Genomic DNA, 19,935 nt, shown 5'->3' on the forward strand with positions numbered 1-19,935 from the left:
AGATCAAAACGTTGTATTTGGCAACTACTTTTGTCACTGTCAATATATCACTGTCAACATTTTTTCATTTTTAATTTCAATGACGTTGACAGACTATGACTTTGACTGTCATTTCATTGCATCTCGCTCGCTCTGTGCTTAGGTGCTTGCTGAGCTGTGTCGTTGTGAGCTACAGTGAGCTACCTACCTATCGTAGATGAAATAATTTAGGAACATAATATAAGTAAAATATAATTTTCAAATAGCATAATATTTCATTGATGGGCTGGTTTGATGTCTGCATCCAATAATTTCAAATTTCTGTGTCTTTGATTAGTCAAAATATATTTGTAACATGGTAAGTATGATAACGGAAGTTTTTATATTAGATTTATTGTACAATAGTACCTAAAATACTCGAAGCAAGCCGGTACATAATACGGTTTTATTTTATTATATGGTTAGTTATTATCTATCGAAAAAAGGTGATTGCTCACTCTCACCAATCAGGTTTGGTCAGATTTGTTATTATAGTCATCCTGCCATTTGTGGCATGCCTCCCCATACAAAGTTTATAACTAACTCATTATGTGTATATAAAAATACAACGATGCACTGGATGGTGAAACCCTAGAATTATCTTATAAATTATAATTATGTTATCAGTATGCAACACACAATACTTAGCAAGAGGTACAGTCAATATTCATTTGTCTGTGAAGCCTAATGCCTATGAACAGGGAGGAATAATACCCTACCAGGGTTACTATATATGAAGGTCATGATTAGATTGTTAATGATAGTAATGATCTAAGAGATTGAAGCATTAATAACAGACAGCCAGTCAATATCTTTGTACATAATTAAAACTTCAAATTTAAGTGTTCTTACTTTTGCCATGGATAAAAGTTTTATATTTTCTGTTTAAAAAAGATAACTTCTGTGACTTTTCATAAAGTCAATAATTCCAGTTTCATACTATGTGATTATGGTATGTATAGTTACTATGAGATGTGAACATGTGTTTATAAACATTACTCTCAGAAATGTGTCACATTGTTTCATTGTGAAGTTAAGCACCTGATATGTATTCATTTAAGGCCTGCTATTTTGGAGATTTGCCATTGAAGGAGACAAAGGCAAACCAACATGTCATGTGACTATTGACTCTGTCTACCCTGAAGGGATTAAGATGTGATATAAGTCTGTGATTTTAAGAATTTATGTAATATAAGTAGAAAGACAAGCCAAGGCCTCAGACAGAATATGTAAAACAAAAATATGTATTCAAAAACAATCTTTGATGGCACACTTTACCTTCATTACAATAACTGAATAAATATGGATTGTTTCAGGTAATTTCCAAGTTGTAATTACATCTATCAACATGACATTGAGAAGATTATAATGAGGTATCATTCCAATGGTCACATGACATTCAATGATTATTTTATGATGTACTTGGCCAAATGGAAGCGAGTCTCTGTACTGTTATTGGTCATATGGATTGGAGTCACATACTTTGTGATATCACCACTCAGGTAAATCGGTTAAAGTACAATTACTAAATTCATAAAAAAAAGTCATTTATGTTGACAAGTGAGGGGTTTCAGTAGTGAAGTATTTGCAAGTTAGGTAAATTGATTGATATGTTACAATGTTCTGAAAAAAATAATCATATGTATTCTAAAAATATTCATCAATTTAATTTGATAAAGAACTTCAAACTTAGCCAGCAGACCTTGGAATAAACGGGATTATATTATTTTAGATGCAATGGGAACTCAGATGAGGCGCTGGAGTATCAAGACAAGTTGAGGAGGGTCACTTCTCAGTTGGAGACACTCAGGCAAAAACACAGCAATCTTATATCACAGATAAGAAAGTCTTCAGGGTGAGATTTTCTATTTACTATGACTAGAATTATAAAAAAAAAGGTGCTTCTACTAACGAGTCTACTTGTTTAGTCAGTAGTACCGCCGCCGGCGCCGTTTTATTTCATTGTAGAGAAGCGGCCAAGTGTCAATAAATTGGTTAGGTAATGTTAACATACCTATGAAAAGTAAAAGGTTCTCAGCTAGACTGTAATAACTACCTAGGCATACCTTAGCCTTCTTCTTCTTCTAGCAAACTGATCAAGATGATTATGAACATGAAAAAAACTGTTGACATAATGTGAATTCTTAAATACATGCAGATAATAATAAGTGCTTTACAATTTAAATTTAGAAAATTTGTTTCTCTTAAGCAGAATTTTTTAATAACTTTCAATTTCAGTTTGAATGGAAACCTGAAAGACTTAGACCCATTATTCTTAGAAGGGGGTCATGGACCAACAGAAGAGTATGAAAACCTCAGAAGAAGGATCTACTCTAACACAAAGGAGTTTTGGTATTACGTGAACCACGAGTTAAGCAAAGTTATGAAAGAGGACAACAAAGTTGAATCTATTCAGGCAATATTGGATGAAGTCGCTCAGAGAAAGAAGTAAGTAAATCAGCCTATCTGAATCACTATTCTGTAATACATACATAAAATCACCCCTTTTTCCCTATTATCTATTCTGTAATATGTGTGATTGATAAGGTGTTATTAGTCTTCTATATTATTTACTTTAATGCGTTTAATCGAAATAAACTTCAACTTTTAACTAATGATTTCCTCAAATATATCTCCTTAATACTTTAAATCCAATTTGATGTTATCAAAAAATGTATACTTAGTTACGATCGTATTGGCAGTGTAAAGGTATTGCAAGGGTTAGATTTCCTTCTATTTACGTTATCTTAAATTCCGGCTTCAGCTTTTGAACCCTTCCTGCTTCTGAATCTTAAAAACGGTAAAAGAATATTATTTTTAAAAGATCTTTATTATAACGTTGCTACCTGTTAGGCGGCGACAAGATAACAAATCATTTAGCATCTAGGGGCGAAACGTGACCTCTGTGTTGACTAAGCTGAGGCTCTGTTATTCCATCATGTACGAGTATACGTAGACTTCATTTAATATGAGGTTTAATTTTGTTGATATTTTTGTAAGGAACTGTTCTTTCCACATTTATGTACGCTCTTCACGCTCTAAGATGGATGCTTCTTAACCCTTAAGTAGGTGATAAGACGGATTTTTGTCGACTTTCTTAGAATGACTCTATTATTTTCTATTACCGCCTCTTTAGTTCAAGTACTAGATCGCTGTTTAGAGCTGCAGCATCAAAAATTTGAATAGCTGTAATGATAGCCAACCTCCGGCAGGAGACGGCACCATAAGAAGAAGAAGACTGGTCCTGTCAACTCTATGTCACTCATTTTATTTTTTTACACGAATATGTTATTTTATTGCATCATTAAGCCATTCAGCTGAACATCGCCTTTCAGTCTTTTCGAGATTGTTAGGTTTGTATTTCCCTTATGGGTTATGGATCTGATTATATGTATGTAGGTATCGTATATGTTTGCTGAATCATATATGTAATATGAAGTATTAGTATCTCTTAAGCATCTATTATTAACAGTATATCTTATCTTTATTATCACGCAATAAGCGTATCAAAAGTGCCACCCGACAACTGATAAGTGTATTATCTGATCAAATCACTGTTTGTTTTGCAAACACTCATATATCTTTATCTGATACTGAACTAACAGTAGCGGGTGATTTCGTGTGTTTGTAATTGCTGTGTGTCACAAATTGTTTCCGGTCGTTTTAATCGGATTTCCGAGTCACGCGTTTGAACCGCGCCGTTCAGATGCGGCCGATTGTAAATAGTTACACTAAATATTAACCGAAGTTCAAACGCAGTCTATCTTGAGTTGGGTTATGAACATAAGTTTGTTTACCGACTGGCAGTCCCGAGGTGGGCGAAAAAATCACGAGGGAATCTGCACATTCAGAATGTGAAACCATGACCTAGTATGGGTAAGGCTGAATAGAAATGTCTTTAAGTTAGAGGAAGTCCTTATTTTGCCATTTTATTATTTTTAGCTCCCTATTATCCGACCAAGAGAAACTGCCCGAGCTGGACGGTTACCAGGAGTGGCGGTTGGCGGAAGCGGCAAATGTCAGCGATCTCATACAGAGGAGGTTATATTATTTGCAAAACCCACCCGACTGCAGGGAGGCGAAGAAAGTCATCTGTAACTTGAATAAGGTAAGATCTCTTTATTTTTATATTTTAGAGCAAGTACTAATAGAATTTCCCCTACTATAGGTACTTTGATATATCATTACCATTAGTTGTGCCTGCTTCCGTGACGACGTAGGATTCAACATGTATAGCGACCATCGCGATGGTGACTATAATCTATCTCGCACACATATCCTGATATAAACACTCCAGTTTAAGAAATTCTGAAAACTAAAATTCTGATACTTGATTGAGTATTGGTTGATCTGATACCCTATTACAACTTTTAATTCGAAGTGCGCCTCTTTGAACCTTGTCATACTAACATACCTACAATTGTTCAAACAATCGTATACTGAGATTAGGGCGTAATCATTGAAACAGCAAATTATCGCCCCCGCACTACGTACTCCCTAGCGGCGGACGGTCACGCGACAATTGTAAGATTTGATTGTGTGGCCATAACGATTATGTCGATTGAATCGAATACGCGTAGGCATGGCTAATCGATCATTCGATTAATGCATTTTTAATAAACACTGGTCAGGAGTTTCCTAAACCGATGGGTTTGAATAAAGAGAATGATAAATGTGCATGAAGCAAAAGAATATTGCAGGGATTGTGGCAAGTGGAATTAGCAGAAAGATAATTTTATCTGTATCCGCCAGTAGAGTATGCGAAACGTGAATAGTGTCTATTATTTCTGAATATTTAAAATCTTATTTATTTTATGTCCATAAATGTGAAGTGTTAAATATGCATCGCATTTTTTTGATAATAAGATAAAACTTGGGTACCTACGTTAAGTCTTTTTACTGAAAAAAAAAAATGCTACGCATTCGTTTTTCTGCGATAAAAACTAATTAGAATTCCAAACAAAAAGTATTTCACGTGTTCGAGAACAATGGAATATTTTTTGCCGTCAGTTTTCGCGTTGTATAATAGAAGTAAGTAATTTACCATTTCGGTAAATTTCCTATTGTTGAAATATTCAATTCAATTTATTCATATATACATATAATATTACATTGCATTCGAATAAACTAGTTACTAAAATTAAAATTAATACTATATCGCGAAAAAAGCCAAAATTTACGATTTCTGTTAAAATTCTAACATAACAAAAGAAGGAATTAAAACGAAATAATTATAAGTCATCATCATTATATCAACACTTACCAGATGATTTAATCCGTAAATACTTATATTACTACTAGAGAACGCGGATCTACCCGCGTAAAAAAAATATATTCGTTCCGTTAATTTTCGTTTTTTCTTTGCTCCTTATAGTTGCAGCGTGATGTAATATAGCCTAAAGCCTTCCTCGATAAATGGTCTATTCAATGCATAAATAATGTTTCAATTCGAACCAGTAGTTCCTGAGATTAGCGCGTTTAAACAAAACACCTCTTCAGCTTTATAATAGAATAGAAAAATAGAAAATAGAAATAGAATAGAATAGATATATATAGATTATTCCAGTGCTCAAAATAACATGTATGTACCGTACTAATCATATTCTCGTAAACAAGCGCTATACATTCGCTTGTTTTCCCCAAATTGGTTTAGATGGTCACAAACAACGACTGCACCCGACCGTCACTCTATTATAGGAGTCGTTGACACCATTTCGTCACCTACTGACAATTGTTCGGTGTTCACATGTTGCCTTACATCCAATTCGATAAGTTTACTTTTTATAGCGTATCACTAGTTATTTTTTATATCTAAAATAAAAGCTCGTATAAAAATAATTAACATCGTATTAAAATTATCTAATTGTTTAAATTTAAATTATTATATAAATTAAAATATTAAGTATAATTTTATACGCTATTCTATGTGTTTTTATAATCTGTACAACTTGAAGTAACAAATTGAAGTAAATCTAATTTGTTATATTTAGTAATTTAATATTATATGAATAACAACAAAACTTTGAAATTTGATTATAAACTCAACTTAGCCAATAGCATCTCAAACAGGGATCTCACGACTGTGTGCTAATATTCTAAAAGTAGTTAAGTATTAAAAATATGGTACAGAGTTTATAAAAAGATTGGTACATGAACTGTGCAGTAATTAATATGGATCTAGTTGACGAAATGAATGAACTGTGTAGTAATTTATATGTTTCTAGTTAAATTTTATGTGAGGAAAAAATTTCGGGATAATTCTCATAACTACAAAGATAATCATCCTTAAATTGTTTACTGTCCTCTTAATTGTGTGGTCATGGGCCATGGCCTTTTTTGCTGTATGACCCGGAGATAGTTACTTCAATCTATTTAAATGATAACTATATGAAGCTGCTGTCCAAATAACTAAAAAAAATAAAAGCGTTTATAAATCTATCTCGTTATTTTATAAAGATTTCAGGTTTGAATATCTTTCTTCAGTAGAAATATAACATATCTTCATGGTATTTATTTGGCGAAAATTCAGTATTATTAAATGGTCGCAATTCTATTATTTCTATTAATTCTAAGATTTCATCATTAAAAAAAAACCAAAATGGTCGAAAAGCTGTTAGTTTACACGGTGGCTGGATCGCTTTAGGCCTGTTATTTCAAATAGCAGTTGCGCCTTTGACCATCCTGGATTTTTTAAAGTCAGGTTTTAACACGATCGGTTAGCACTAAAACTTATGTAGGTACATAATTCAGAAAATATAATTATAACTTGGCTGCGCTATAATTTGGACCTGTGTCACCCTGTGCATTGCTCTTTTCATTCGGTCACCTTAACGTTTCGACCACCGACGATGTTCTCATACTGTAACAAGCATGGGTTCCAAAAATATGCGTGTCAAAGCGCCGGTATTTATCGTATTTACCGCGCACGCAAACACAAATGTCATAGCAATCATTAGGTCTGACCTTGCCCGCCAACGCGGAGAGAATAGTACTTTTGTATTTATAATATCAAATATATGAATTTGCAATCATACTAAATACCTATGTAATGGATAACCATTTTCTGTACTTCGATACAATAATAATATACATATATTTGTTTTGTAATGGATGAGCACTTAAAACGTGATAAGTTGTAAAGAATACATTAATATAATCACGTCTTTATCTGTTACCGAGTAGACCGAGCCAACAGTCTCGCAGACTAAAAGCCACGTTTTAAGATTCTTTTGCCATTTAAGAGTTAAAGCTATTCATTACATTCCAAATAAAAATAATTAGTTATTGAAAGTGAAGGTGAATTACGAATGAAAAATTATAAGGCAAGTAGTGTTAAGGAATCATTGTAGAAACCTAAAACTCTAAAGCCAAAAAGTTTGTTTAACATGTTTATCACTTGGACGATCATACATAAATAAAATCACGTAGGGGTAGGCAGAGGCTACATCTTTTTACTTGCAACAATTCCTGCAAACTTTTCTCGTTGGTACAAAACATAAATAACATGTAATTTGCTCATCTTCCAGGGTTGTGGATTCGGCTGTCAGCTCCATCACATAGTCTACTGCTTGATATTCGCGTACGCGACAGAAAGGACCTTAATATTAAACTCAAAAGGTTGGAGATACAACAACCACGGATGGGATTACGTGTTCTATCCAATATCAGACAGCTGTACTACCGCGTACAACGACAAAGTGATGCAGTGGCCAGGTAATCATCAATCAATCAATATTAAACTTTTGCCTTACTGTGTTATTGAGTAATAGATAACATACAGTCTAAACTACTGGGCGTAAGAATCTATATTTTACAATACTTCTTGGGCAATGTACTATGAAAGAATTAAAATTCTCGAATAAAGCAACGGGCATTAACGACAAACGCGGACGAGGTCGCGGGAAAGCGGAATAACATAGGAAAGGTATAATCACTTCTATGCTGGGGGTAGACGGACACTAATTAATAGGCATTTGCCACCAGCCTGCATTCTTTTAATTTTTATAAATTTATATTCTATGCAAGTTTGTCTGTTTAAGTACTCGACCAAGGTCCCCCTTAATTCAAGGTAAGGTCTAGGTCGTTCGTCTAGGCCTTCTTCCAACGTTCCGATTTACATCGCCTGGTATATTCACTAAATCTGCGTTCGTTCATCCTCTCAACATGACCTAAACTGGCCAGGTGATTGAGACTCTATTTGTTAGATCTAAAGGTTGTAAATCGTTTGACGTTTGTGTAATCGCAGCGTTTACGTCGCAATAAAGATTTATTAATGGCAGGAGATTGACGGTTATAGATTCTATTGCTGTAGGTACAACGGGCGCTTGTATTTTGGAATCTAATATATAGAGAAGGAATATACTCGTATAGAGGAATCAATTACTTTTAAGCTTTGCTGCGGTAGATACATGTATTCAGGATTAAGTAAATATACCTAACCTATGTTACTCTTGAACTTGTTCATCTCAGTGTATATTTTATAAAAAATGGTACAAAAGTTTTTAACTTGATAACATAAAAAAAAATACAAATATTTCGGAAGTTATGGATGGAGACAATATACTGGGTGTTTTAAGTGAGGATCTAAGCTTTTGTTTAGCACAATTTTTCTTTTATTTTTCTTACATAAATGGGATTTTGGGAACGGAAGTGGAACAACAAGTAAACATATAAAACATAATCAGATTTCTATCACAGGCAAAGTGTGATTGTAGACCATTGTTGGTGCAGTCAGATAATAAACCATAGTTAACTAAACATTTTAAGTGACCAATTATCATATTTTTTCAAATAAATCAATTGGTCTCTAAAGATAGATTAAGTTACACAGTTTGAGTTAGAAATACAATATCTTGATTGTTCCCTCGCAACTAGAACTTGCTGAATTAATTAATCGTATACCAAGTCGTAAAATTTTACTACCAAGACTTTATGCGTTATACGTCGCCGACTTCAATGAGAGGAAATTTTATTAATCAATTTACGATGTTTATAGGTTGCATTAGAGAAAAACCACTGTAATAAAAACGAATTCAACCAGCTTTTAGAAAATATTTTCAAAAATTTCTGACCCTCAAATAAGAACATAAAGTACTGACTGTTGGTTTTCTTTACTCTGTTTGTAAAATATGTTTCCTTCTCACTTTTTGCGTATTCCTAGTTGTGTTGAATCCGTAACTACATAGACTATTAAAATGATGTCGTTGCTGTCAAAATCGAATATATATTGTTATAATAAGGCATTTTAAATAAAAAGATATGTGAAAGCTTAATGTTCACGAAAATTTTACGGATTATTCATTGGTATTTAATAAATTGCTCAAAACAAGACTTTTTTTTCAGTATCGTACGACGCCAAAGTAATATCATTGCCATTCATAGACTCGTTAACACAAAAACCAAAGTTCTTGCCACTGGCGGTGCCAAAGGACTTAGCTCATAGGTATGTACGATAAAAATATCTACTATGTTAGCATTATTAATAATTTTTTTTCATATTCAGTTTTGCCGTTTGGGTAAAGACAGGCCCTTTGGACTTAAATACTTACTTAGTTTACATTAGTGTTTGAATCTGCTTTCATGTGTAATGATATTAAAGCATAAAATTAGCATCTTAATTGATTCTTGACCAAGGTTTATTACATGTAATGTTTGAAACGAAAGAAGTTTTTGTTTAGTGAAACTTACAAAAAGAATAGATATATGATCAAAACACGTGTTATACCCATATAGATTTATATTTACAAATTAATATCAATGACAAAATAACTTTCTGTCCAGGATAGTTCGTTTCAACGGTGACCCATCTTCGTGGTGGATCGGCCAGATGCTCAAGTATATATTAAAGCCTCGAGCTGAACTGCAAAAGGCGATCAACGAAACGATCGCTAAGATGAACTTCAAAACGCCTATTGTCGGGTAAGAACGTTTTTTACAGAAGCCGTAACACTATAAGATTCACAATTAGCCATGTGGTTACCAGTAAAAGGCCATTCTGCAGATAATTTCTATAAGATTTACAAATTAAGAAGTGATTTTTTCGATGACTGTGAAGTCATCCTATGGTCAACATCGCTTTGGGAATTTAATGCGTAAAGAATTTATATTACTAATTTTAAAATCAGAAACATACAGTTTGCAACCGATGTACACAAAGCCCGCAAAAGAAAAGTGTTTCAGCATTAACTATTCTTACATCTGACAGCAACGCAATTCAAAAAAGGAATTAATTTCAGCGTACACATCCGGCGCACGGACAAAGTAGGCACGGAAGCGGCATTCCACCACATACACGAGTACATGACGCACGTGCGGCACTACTACGAGCAGCTGGAGCTCACGCGGCTGGTGGACGCCAGGCGCGTCTACCTCGCCACGGACGACGCTAATGTTAGTCCACCACTAATAATAATGAGAAGAAAACGATTTGTATTTTTGTGTTTTTATTGTAACGAATAAGTTGATCATGTAAAAAATTATAGGACCAGTCCATCTCTTTCCCACGGATGTGGTGGTGACTAGGATAGGATAATAAACTTAGGATTCTTCTTTTAGGTGATGGGCTAACTACCTGTCACTATTTAGATCTCATCGTCTCATCGTCGTCATCTCATTCGTTTGTATGTTCTGAGTAAAAGTGAAGTCATTTGAATTGAAAATGACCTGCTTTAGAAGATGTAGGTATTGTAAATAATATTAAATAAAAAACCCGCCTGCGTAAAAACAAATCAATAATTGATTACGTTTTTCAAAACATGTTTGTTTGTTTACTGTTTCGGTCCCGAAACTTTAAATTTAAACTCGTAATCGGGAAATAAACTAATTATTCATTTAATCAGGTCCTAGATGACGCCCGCAAGAAGTACCCGGACTACGTTTTCCTCGGCGACCCGTCCATAGCCAGGACTGCGGCCACGCATCGCCGGTACACGCCTCTCTCTCTCACGGGGCTCCTAGTGGACCTCCACATGCTTTCCATGTGTGACTATCTCGTGTGCACATTCAGTAGCCAGGTAGGTCCATCATCTACTCAAGTTCATTATCTTTCGACAGTCAACAAAATAAAATCTTCAACAAACAAAAAAAATAGAACCTAAAATATGACAGACTATCTATAGTCACAATCTCGCCCAGGAATTACATACATACATACATACATAAAATCACGCCTCTTTCCCGGAGGGGTAGGCAGAGACTACCTCTTTCCACTTGCCACGATCTCTGCATACTTCTTTCGCTTCGTCCACATTCATAACTCTCTTCATACAAGCTCGGCGGTTTCGGGTACTTTTGACCTGACCCTTTACCAGGACGTCCTTAATTTGATCAAGATACGTTCGTCTAGGTCTTCCCACTCCGACCTTTCCCTCCACACTCTCCTTGTATATCTGCTTAGTCAACCTGCTTTCATTCATCCTCTCCACATGACCGAACCATCTTAACATACCCTTTTCTATTCCTGTAACTACATCTTCTTTCACATCACAACATTCCCTTATCACGCTGTTCCTTATCCTGTCACTCAATTTCACACCCATCATACTCCTTAACGCTCTCATTTCCACTGCATTTATTCTGCTTTCATGCTTCTTTTGCCATACCCAACTTTCACTCCCATACATTAATGTCGGGACCAACACGCCCCTGTGCACAGCCAGTCGAGCCTTTTTGGATAGTTTCTGACTGCTCATAAAGGCATGCAAAGCTCCATTCACCATGTTCCCCGCGTTCACTCTCCTTTCAATATCACTATCATACTTGCCATCTGATGTAAACTTTGATCCTAGATATACAAACTCTTTCACTTGCTCCACTTTTTCTCCTCCAATCAAAATATTACATGCTGTCATTTCTTTCTCCATTTCAAAAACCAGTGTTTTAGTTTTACTTACGTTCACTTTCATTCCTTTCTCTTTTAAAGCTTCATGCATACAGTTTACCATCTCCTGTAACTCCTCCGCTGATGACGCCAGTATAACCTGATCGTCGGCATAGAGCAGACATTTGACGAGTAACTCATTCATCCTTAATCCACTTTTAGACTCTTTCAAATCTGTCAAACAGCTATCCATAAATAGGTTGAACAGCCACGGTGACGCAACACATCCTTGCCTAACGCCTTTCTCAATCTTAAACCACTCAGTGTGCGCTCCGTTTATCCTGACACAAGCACTCGAATCCTCATATAAGGATTTCAGTGCTCGTATTAAGAGACTGCTCACCCCATGCATAGAAAGTGCTGACCACAATTCATTCCTCTCAACTCTGTCATAGGCCTTTTCCAGATCTACGAATGTGCAATAGACTTTTTGACTCTTGGCCAAAAACTTTTCGGCTATGCACCGCAAGGAAAAGACCTGATCAGTACATCCCATTCCCTTTCGAAATCCCGCTTGAGCATCCCATATTTTGTCATCAGTTTCATTCCTGACTCTATTAATCAATACCTTAGCATACAATTTGCCGACGACGCTAAGCAGGCTTATACCACGATAATTTTTGCAGTCCAGCTGTGACCCTTTTCCTTTGTAAAGTGGCACGATAACAGCCTTACACCAATCTTTTGGTACTCGGCCGCTTCTCCAACACAAATTGAAAAGGCAGTACAACTGACTAGCTACTACGCCTTTTCCTGCTTTAAGCATCTCGACCGACACTCTATCACACCCAGCAGCCTTTCCCGCTTTCATACTCTTAAGTGCTTCCACAATTTCGAACATTTCAATTTCGCCTTCCATCTCATTCTCTTTTTCTTCGCTATAGCAGAAATCTTTCTTATTTCCTTCCTTTTTTTCAAATAAACTTTCAAAATAGTCCTTCCATATCTTTAGTACACATTCTTCTCCTTTCACAACGCTACCATCCTGGCATCTGATCCTAGTCAGCTCTCTGGTTATAGTATTTCCTCGGGCTGACCTTACGGATTTCCAGAATACTTTCAGATTTGACTGAAAGTCTTCTGATAGCCTTTTATCAAAATCCTCTTTATACTCTTCTTTCTTTCTAATCACAGCTTTCTTAACCAAATCTTTCATTTTCTTATATTCCTTACGTGCTTCATTCACATCTTCATCTATAACCTCTTGCATTCTTAAGTTAGCTTTTGCTGCTAACAAATCCAGCCATGCTTTCTTCTTTAATCGCACAAGTTCTTGCACATCTTTACTCATCCACGCATTTTTGTGATTTTTTCCTTTCCTTCTTCTACTTACACCACACACTTCAACAGCTACTTTCACAATTCTTTCTTTAAATTCCTTCCATCCATCTTCAATATCGCTCATTTCATCTAAATCTTCAAATTCATCCTTCAGTCTATTAATATACTTCTTACCTACATCCATATCTTGCAAATTTTCTACTTTTACTCTTTCCAAAGCGCTGGTTTGCTCCCTTACCCTGTGCCGCCAGCGATTGAAGATACCCCTTATCCGGGATATCACCAGTAAATGGTCCGAGTCAATGCCAGCACCGCGATATGCACGGGTATCCAGCACTTTGTTCTTCAATCTTTCATCTACAATCACAAAGTCTATCATACTTTTTAAAATACCTTCCACTCTTGTGTAGGTGTGGATCTCTTTATGTTGAAACATTGAGTTCGACACAAAAAGATCCCACTCTAGACAAATTTCCAATTAGGAAGGGAATTATACAAAACAAAAAATCCCGTTCGCTCGTTCTAAAATGGATCTTAAAATATTGCAATAAACACGCTTTTCAAATAACTTCTGAAAACTGTGGCTACGCTTTGCCGATACACGCCTCTCTGTCACAGGACTCTTGATGGACCTTCACATGCTTTCCCCATGCGATTTCCACGTGTGTACATCTCTGATCCCTGATATTGAGAAATTTGCATTTATTTTCTAAACATTCACAATTTTTTGGATTAATTTACTACAGAAATGGATTTTTCTTCTCATATCAAAATTTATATATATTATTTGGCGAGAAACGCCGAGAAATTCCTTGTAGTGCACATCTGAATTACATAAAGAACCTAAATGGCTAATTTAAATCTCTCTATCTACAATCTATTAGTAACCTTTTTTTTATTATTAAGATTGTAAATTAATTTCAATCACTAGTCAATTGGTCAGTTACCTCTATTATTATGTAAAATTTAATGTTTTTTTTTAAATTGTCAGGTGGGGCGTGTGGCCTACGAGATGATGCAGACAAACAGACTGGACGCGTCCAACAGTTTCTATTCACTGGACGACATCTACTATTTCGGCGGACAAAATGCGCACGATCGCATCGCGGTCATGCCAAATAAGGGCGGGAACCATGATATATCATTAGAGGTGATTTTTTTTACTCTTTTGTGTCTTTATCCCTTGCGAGATTGACAGAACCAACAGTCATGAAAAGATATTCAGCCCGATGGCTTAGTGATGGCATTTAGATTCAAATAGTGACAGGTTGCTAGCATATCGCCTAAAAGAAGATCCCAAGTGATAAGCCAGATTATGTGATATCTGCCTACTTCTCTGGAAAAATGTATTACCAACATGTATGAGTCTTTGGTCCGATTCAGAGCTTGTCCAACTGAATTTTATTTCATTTACTGCCATAATATTTGGTCTAGATACATAAGCCTATTGTTGGATCCCCTTCCCATTTTTATATAAAATACATACATATGGTTAAGTCTATATCCCTTGCGTCTTGAAAAGACTGAATGGTCACGTTCAGCTATTTGGCTTAATGATAGAATTGAGATTCAAATAGTGACAGGTTGCTAGCCCTTCGCCTAAAAAGAATCTCAAGTTTGTAAGCCTATCCCTTAGTCGCCTTTTACGACATCCATGGGAAAGAGATGGAGTGGTCCTATTCTTGTTTGTATTGGTGCTGGGAACCACACGGCAAAAATACATACATAAAGACAGATATAGTCAATAGACTCCAAAACCATGCTCAGCTGTGGCCTGGCCCAATGATGGAACCGACATTCAAATGGTTACAATTAATTTATTACTATAGCATAGTGCACTTTTTCTCAATGGTGCAAAATTATATTATGGCGGCACTGTATGTTCTTTCCTTGCTGCATTTAATAAAAACTTACGTTTATTTACAGGTAAACGATCTTATAGGCATCGCGGGCAACCATTGGAATGGTTACGGCCGCGGCACGAACAAGAGGAGTAATGTGGTAAGTGAGCATTTACACACATCGGACACTTGAAATAAATCCATGTTAAGAGTGTTTTTGAAAAAAAAAGTATTTTGCATTCATCATTCCGACAGTTTTTGGTTTCGGTTGCGACCTGGGTTTGGTTTGTATTACACCTCTACACAATATTACACCACACATTAAATTTTTTTTTATAATACATACATACATAAAATCACGCCTCTTTCCCGGAGGTAGGCAGAGACTACCTCTTTCCACTTGCCACGATCTCTGCATACTTCCTTTGCTTCATCCACATTCATAACTCTCTTCATGCAAACTCGGCGGTTTCGGGTACTTTTTTTTTTTTTTAAATATTTGGTTTCAATTAAAATATTTCAAAGATCAAGATTTTCCTTTGCTTAAGACATTGGGATACATTATGTGGTACTAAAATTTTAAGACCCACATACTTCATTGATTACAGGTGTGCAATTTAAATACTTCATATGAATTATTTTTTTATTTTTCAGAACGGCCTCGTCCCTTGGTACAAGACTGCGGATCACCTGGTATTATATCCGTTTCCGGAATACAAGCAAGTGCCACTTTATTCCGACACCAGGCAAAAAGAGTTATAATCCAACCCCAACATTGTACACTCAAATTACAATATGACATAAAGAAGTTTTACTCGATTATTGAAGAGGTTAAAACGGGCGGCATAATGACCTACTTATAGTACTATGATTTCTTGTCTTGTGGCCCACAAATAACCGATTAAGGGATTCATGCATTATCATGTTAGTATTCCGAATCGTCATCGTTATCTGACCCATATCGATTTAGCATCTTATTGATATCAGATTTTTTGTGATATAAATCATCTTACAATGTTATGCCAAGTCGTTCCATTTCAGGTTAAAAATGTATTTGATAATTGGTTCAGAGTACCGACGTCATATACTTTTATTACATTTACCAAATAATTGACCAAATAGGGTTCAAATGCCGCCATTAATCTCTTTTGAATCGAGTTGTACAACGCTATCATAACTGCCAAAATCTTTGAAAAATTTGACCACAATTTGTTGATTTATATTAACGTATAATACCGAAATGCGTAACTCTAATTATGTTTTGTCACAATTCCACCAATTTTAATTATTTTTCGTTTTATAATTTGATGTTTATAGTATTGTCAGTTAGATTAATTGTAAAATTTCAAACTTCAGTGATTTCATTCGTTTCCTTTTTTACAAAAAGATAAGGCATTAGTTGTTTATTAGCTAATATAATTTTATTTAACTTTACGTTAATAGATGAATGTATTTTTCGTATAACTTGTGGACATGATATCATATTATTATCCAAACTCATATATGTATTATAATTACACATTGGTCACAAAAAGTAAACTTATTCGGTTACTGGTGATATTAGTGTTTTATAAAATAGCTCATGTTAAATAACAATGGAATGTCGACTTAGGTTTTTTAAGTAAACCCTGTATGTGTCGGCGTAGTAAATTTTTTATAGCCTTTCAGTTTCTTTCGTAGACTCGGAAATATTATGAAATTTTGACCACGAGACTGTATAAAAAAGATGCCTTTTTTATTTAGACCTTCCCAAAAGGTGGTGGCGATTTTTTTTTTATTTATAATCTTGCTTTAGTTTATACCGACATTATATTAAATGGATAATTTAAAAAATGTAATATACCGATTTTGTGCTCAATTTAGTATTAAAAATTACTTTCTCTAATCAAAAAAGATTTTTCTATCTAGTATTTAAAGAATCAAACACGTCTCAAAATTTGAATATGTTAATACTCGAATATATTTATTATTATATTTTTGTTGAAATTGTTATTTGCTAGCACATTATTTTAAGTATTTGATACTCCTATGATATCGAGCAACGGAAAATTCTCGAATATTTTCATGATAGTGTTCATAAATAGTCTTTTTCTACATCACAATTACATTCCTTAAAGGGTTTTTATATTTTTAATTTCTTTTCTCTCTTTCTATTCTTTAGAAATCTGTATTGGTATGGAATGGATTTTGAATGAGTGTACAGTACAAACACACACCACAAACCTTATTGACTAAAATACCCATGTTTAGACAATTAGGCCATTTTAAACTTTCCCTCATCAAAGATATTACCTGGATATTCAAACAAATTAAAAATAGTTTATAATTAACTAAGTTCTTCTCATTTTTCTATCTTTAACTTAACCCTTCATTGCATGATTTTTCCTATTTCTAAAAAAAAATACAGGTTGATGTAATTAATGCTCGTGATTAAAGGAAAAATATTTAAAAAAATCCTAGTATAAATAAGAATTTGAATTATTTAAAAAACAGTGATGAAAATTTACATCATTATGCATTGTTACATATATAGCTTAGTACTAAATAAGTCAAAAGATATTGTTTACTTATTCTCCTTTATTCTAAATGATAATTTAAAAAACAACTATTATTTTTATTCAAGCACAAATGAACTCCACATTGATTACACGAAATTGTGGAATAGCCTTTACATTTGGGAAATTTACACCGAAGTGATCTTTCTTTTTATTTATTGTAATTCATCTTCTAGTAGACTGGTACTAGGGTTTTGTTGTACGCAATAGTCATTTATAAAGTTGCCAGCAACAACAAATTTAAAGTTTACAGTTTTTGAGTACCTTTTTTTCTTCACTAAATGTTATGATTGAAATTTCCATCATCATGCAAAGAAGGGTTAAAGCTCCTGGGTTTAAAACGACTAATGTTATTCTTTTTTTATTTTTGTGAAGCGTTTATTTTCGGCATCTATGCTTTTTGCGTTTGAATATTTTGGAATATGTTCAGCAACTGTACTATCATAAAATTTTCATGTTTCCTTTTCTCTATGTTAAGTATATAACTGTCTGGATTAGGTGAAAACGATAAATAGGAACACACACACTTGCCTTCAATAGATATTAGATGTTATATATCTTTATATAAAAGAAATATGTTAGATCAATGGCCTCGTTTCTATATTTCTATACTATAGCTTTATATTTAATATATATCACGGTCTAAAACACTTTCACTTTGTATTTTATTAACATATATACAAATAGTCACGTCTATATCCCATGCGGTGTAGATAGAGTCAACTGTCTTGAAAAGAAAATTTTATTTATACTAAAATAATTGAGATTTTAATTAAAAAAAGTTTTATTAATTTATTTTTCCGGGATATCGTGTAACTAGAAGGATTTATCTCAAATTATGTAAGTGTCCTCATCACTACTTACAGATGAATACAAATTGTATGGAAATCCGGATTTCCCTTTCAATATTACAACCCATCTTGGGAAAGGTTCACTGACCTGCATCAGTATAGATACACTCTATTTAGAGCACTTTTTTGGTTTTGTTGGTAAAACTCGCGTGTAATGTTTTTGTGTTTTATTTTAAATTTGATGCGATCAGAAATCTATTTTGCAATCAATATATTTGATTTAGTGAAATTAGACTGCTAGTATCGAACGTAGCTTTTCGTATTTTAGCAAATTTCCAAATTTATTTAATTTCCTTCTTAATGTTAATCATGAATAATGCCAGATTATAATCTAGATTAAAGAGTCTGTGACAGTGATAATTCTTAGACATTTTACCCTTGTATATTTACGTAAACACTATATACGTAGAATTCACAATATTTTGGTCTTGTATACAATTTTAATCTATATCAGTGATGCGTAATATTTTGGTGTATCAATTTTTAAACATGTTTCAAACGCATTTATTTTTTAACTTAGTATTAGTGACTTTATAACACAATTGGTAAAAATACATACAGTACTAGACATCGCATTGTCGATAAAGTGGTATTATAATGTTAATAGCACGTTGATACGTTAGATGGCGTTGATAGATATGTGTGGCGCCACCTGCGTTGAGTTAAATGAAATGTGTAATGTAATGTAACTAACATTGTAAATGTCGCAATGGGCTAGCTTATTAAAGTCGTAAAAATTGTATTACATTAAAATCTGTCAAATGCCATAAAATCTTCAAAATCAATAAGGCTGTAAACGAATGTACAAAAAAAAAATAGTGAGGCAGTCGTAACCCATATAAAACATTATGTGAGAGAGCTTGTATCGATATAATGTACGATACGCGACCAATCGTCCGTGGCGCACGGATTGCATGAAATGAAACGTACTCATTAGTCAAATTTTCGCGGAAAAAGGAATGTCGATACAAAGACTGTGCATTTATGCAGATTTGTATGATTGGTTGACGTCAAAAGTGATCTGATAATTATAAGGATGTCCTTTGCAGGAAGATAAAGTTGTATAAATGTACTCAATTTGACAAAAGCGATTTAAATTTGTTGAATGTGCAATTGCCTCACTTCAGCGTGAAAGTTTATTTTCAAAATTAATGATGTTTACACGCTATGACAGATTTCAAATTAGTAAGATGTCTGAAATCAACCAGTCTTTAAATTTTTTCCTGTAGTTATCTACGACTTGCTTAGAAATGGAGTGGTCATAAAAAGTGAGGTAATTTGCTATTTCAGCTTGAAACATACACAAAATCTTATAATACAAGTAATACTTACTGTATTAAACATAAAACCATTTTATTGAGGATGTTTACAAACCTTTGTAATGCTTGGAATCACAGTAAACGTTAAATAATGGACCTAAATTGTGTGTACATAGCTTTATAAATTGTGCTGTATATAAATGACAAAAGTAATAAACGTATTAATACGTAAAAGTATTTTTAAGTGCCGTG

At 34.1% G+C, this 19,935-nt stretch overlaps 1 protein-coding gene across 1 annotated transcript; it reads left to right on the top strand.

Moving 5' to 3' along the window:
- The first annotated feature begins 132 nt into the window (after window positions 1-132).
- LOC106140914 (alpha-(1,6)-fucosyltransferase) lies at window positions 133-19,887 on the top strand. Its single transcript, XM_060948115.1, has 13 exons — window positions 133-337; window positions 1,335-1,520; window positions 1,751-1,873; window positions 2,257-2,466; window positions 3,961-4,126; window positions 7,545-7,731; window positions 9,361-9,460; window positions 9,799-9,936; window positions 10,254-10,407; window positions 10,857-11,030; window positions 14,169-14,327; window positions 15,104-15,178; window positions 15,673-19,887. Exons 2-13 carry the CDS (start codon window positions 1,387-1,389, stop codon window positions 15,778-15,780), a joined length of 1,728 nt encoding a protein of 575 aa, XP_060804098.1. The 5' UTR covers window positions 133-337; window positions 1,335-1,386; the 3' UTR covers window positions 15,781-19,887.
- Window positions 19,888-19,935: the final 48 nt, after the last annotated feature.

The sequence above is a fragment of the Amyelois transitella genome, chromosome 15 (genome assembly GCF_032362555.1).
Source record: "Amyelois transitella isolate CPQ chromosome 15, ilAmyTran1.1, whole genome shotgun sequence".
Taxonomy (NCBI): Eukaryota; Metazoa; Arthropoda; class Insecta; order Lepidoptera; family Pyralidae; genus Amyelois; species Amyelois transitella.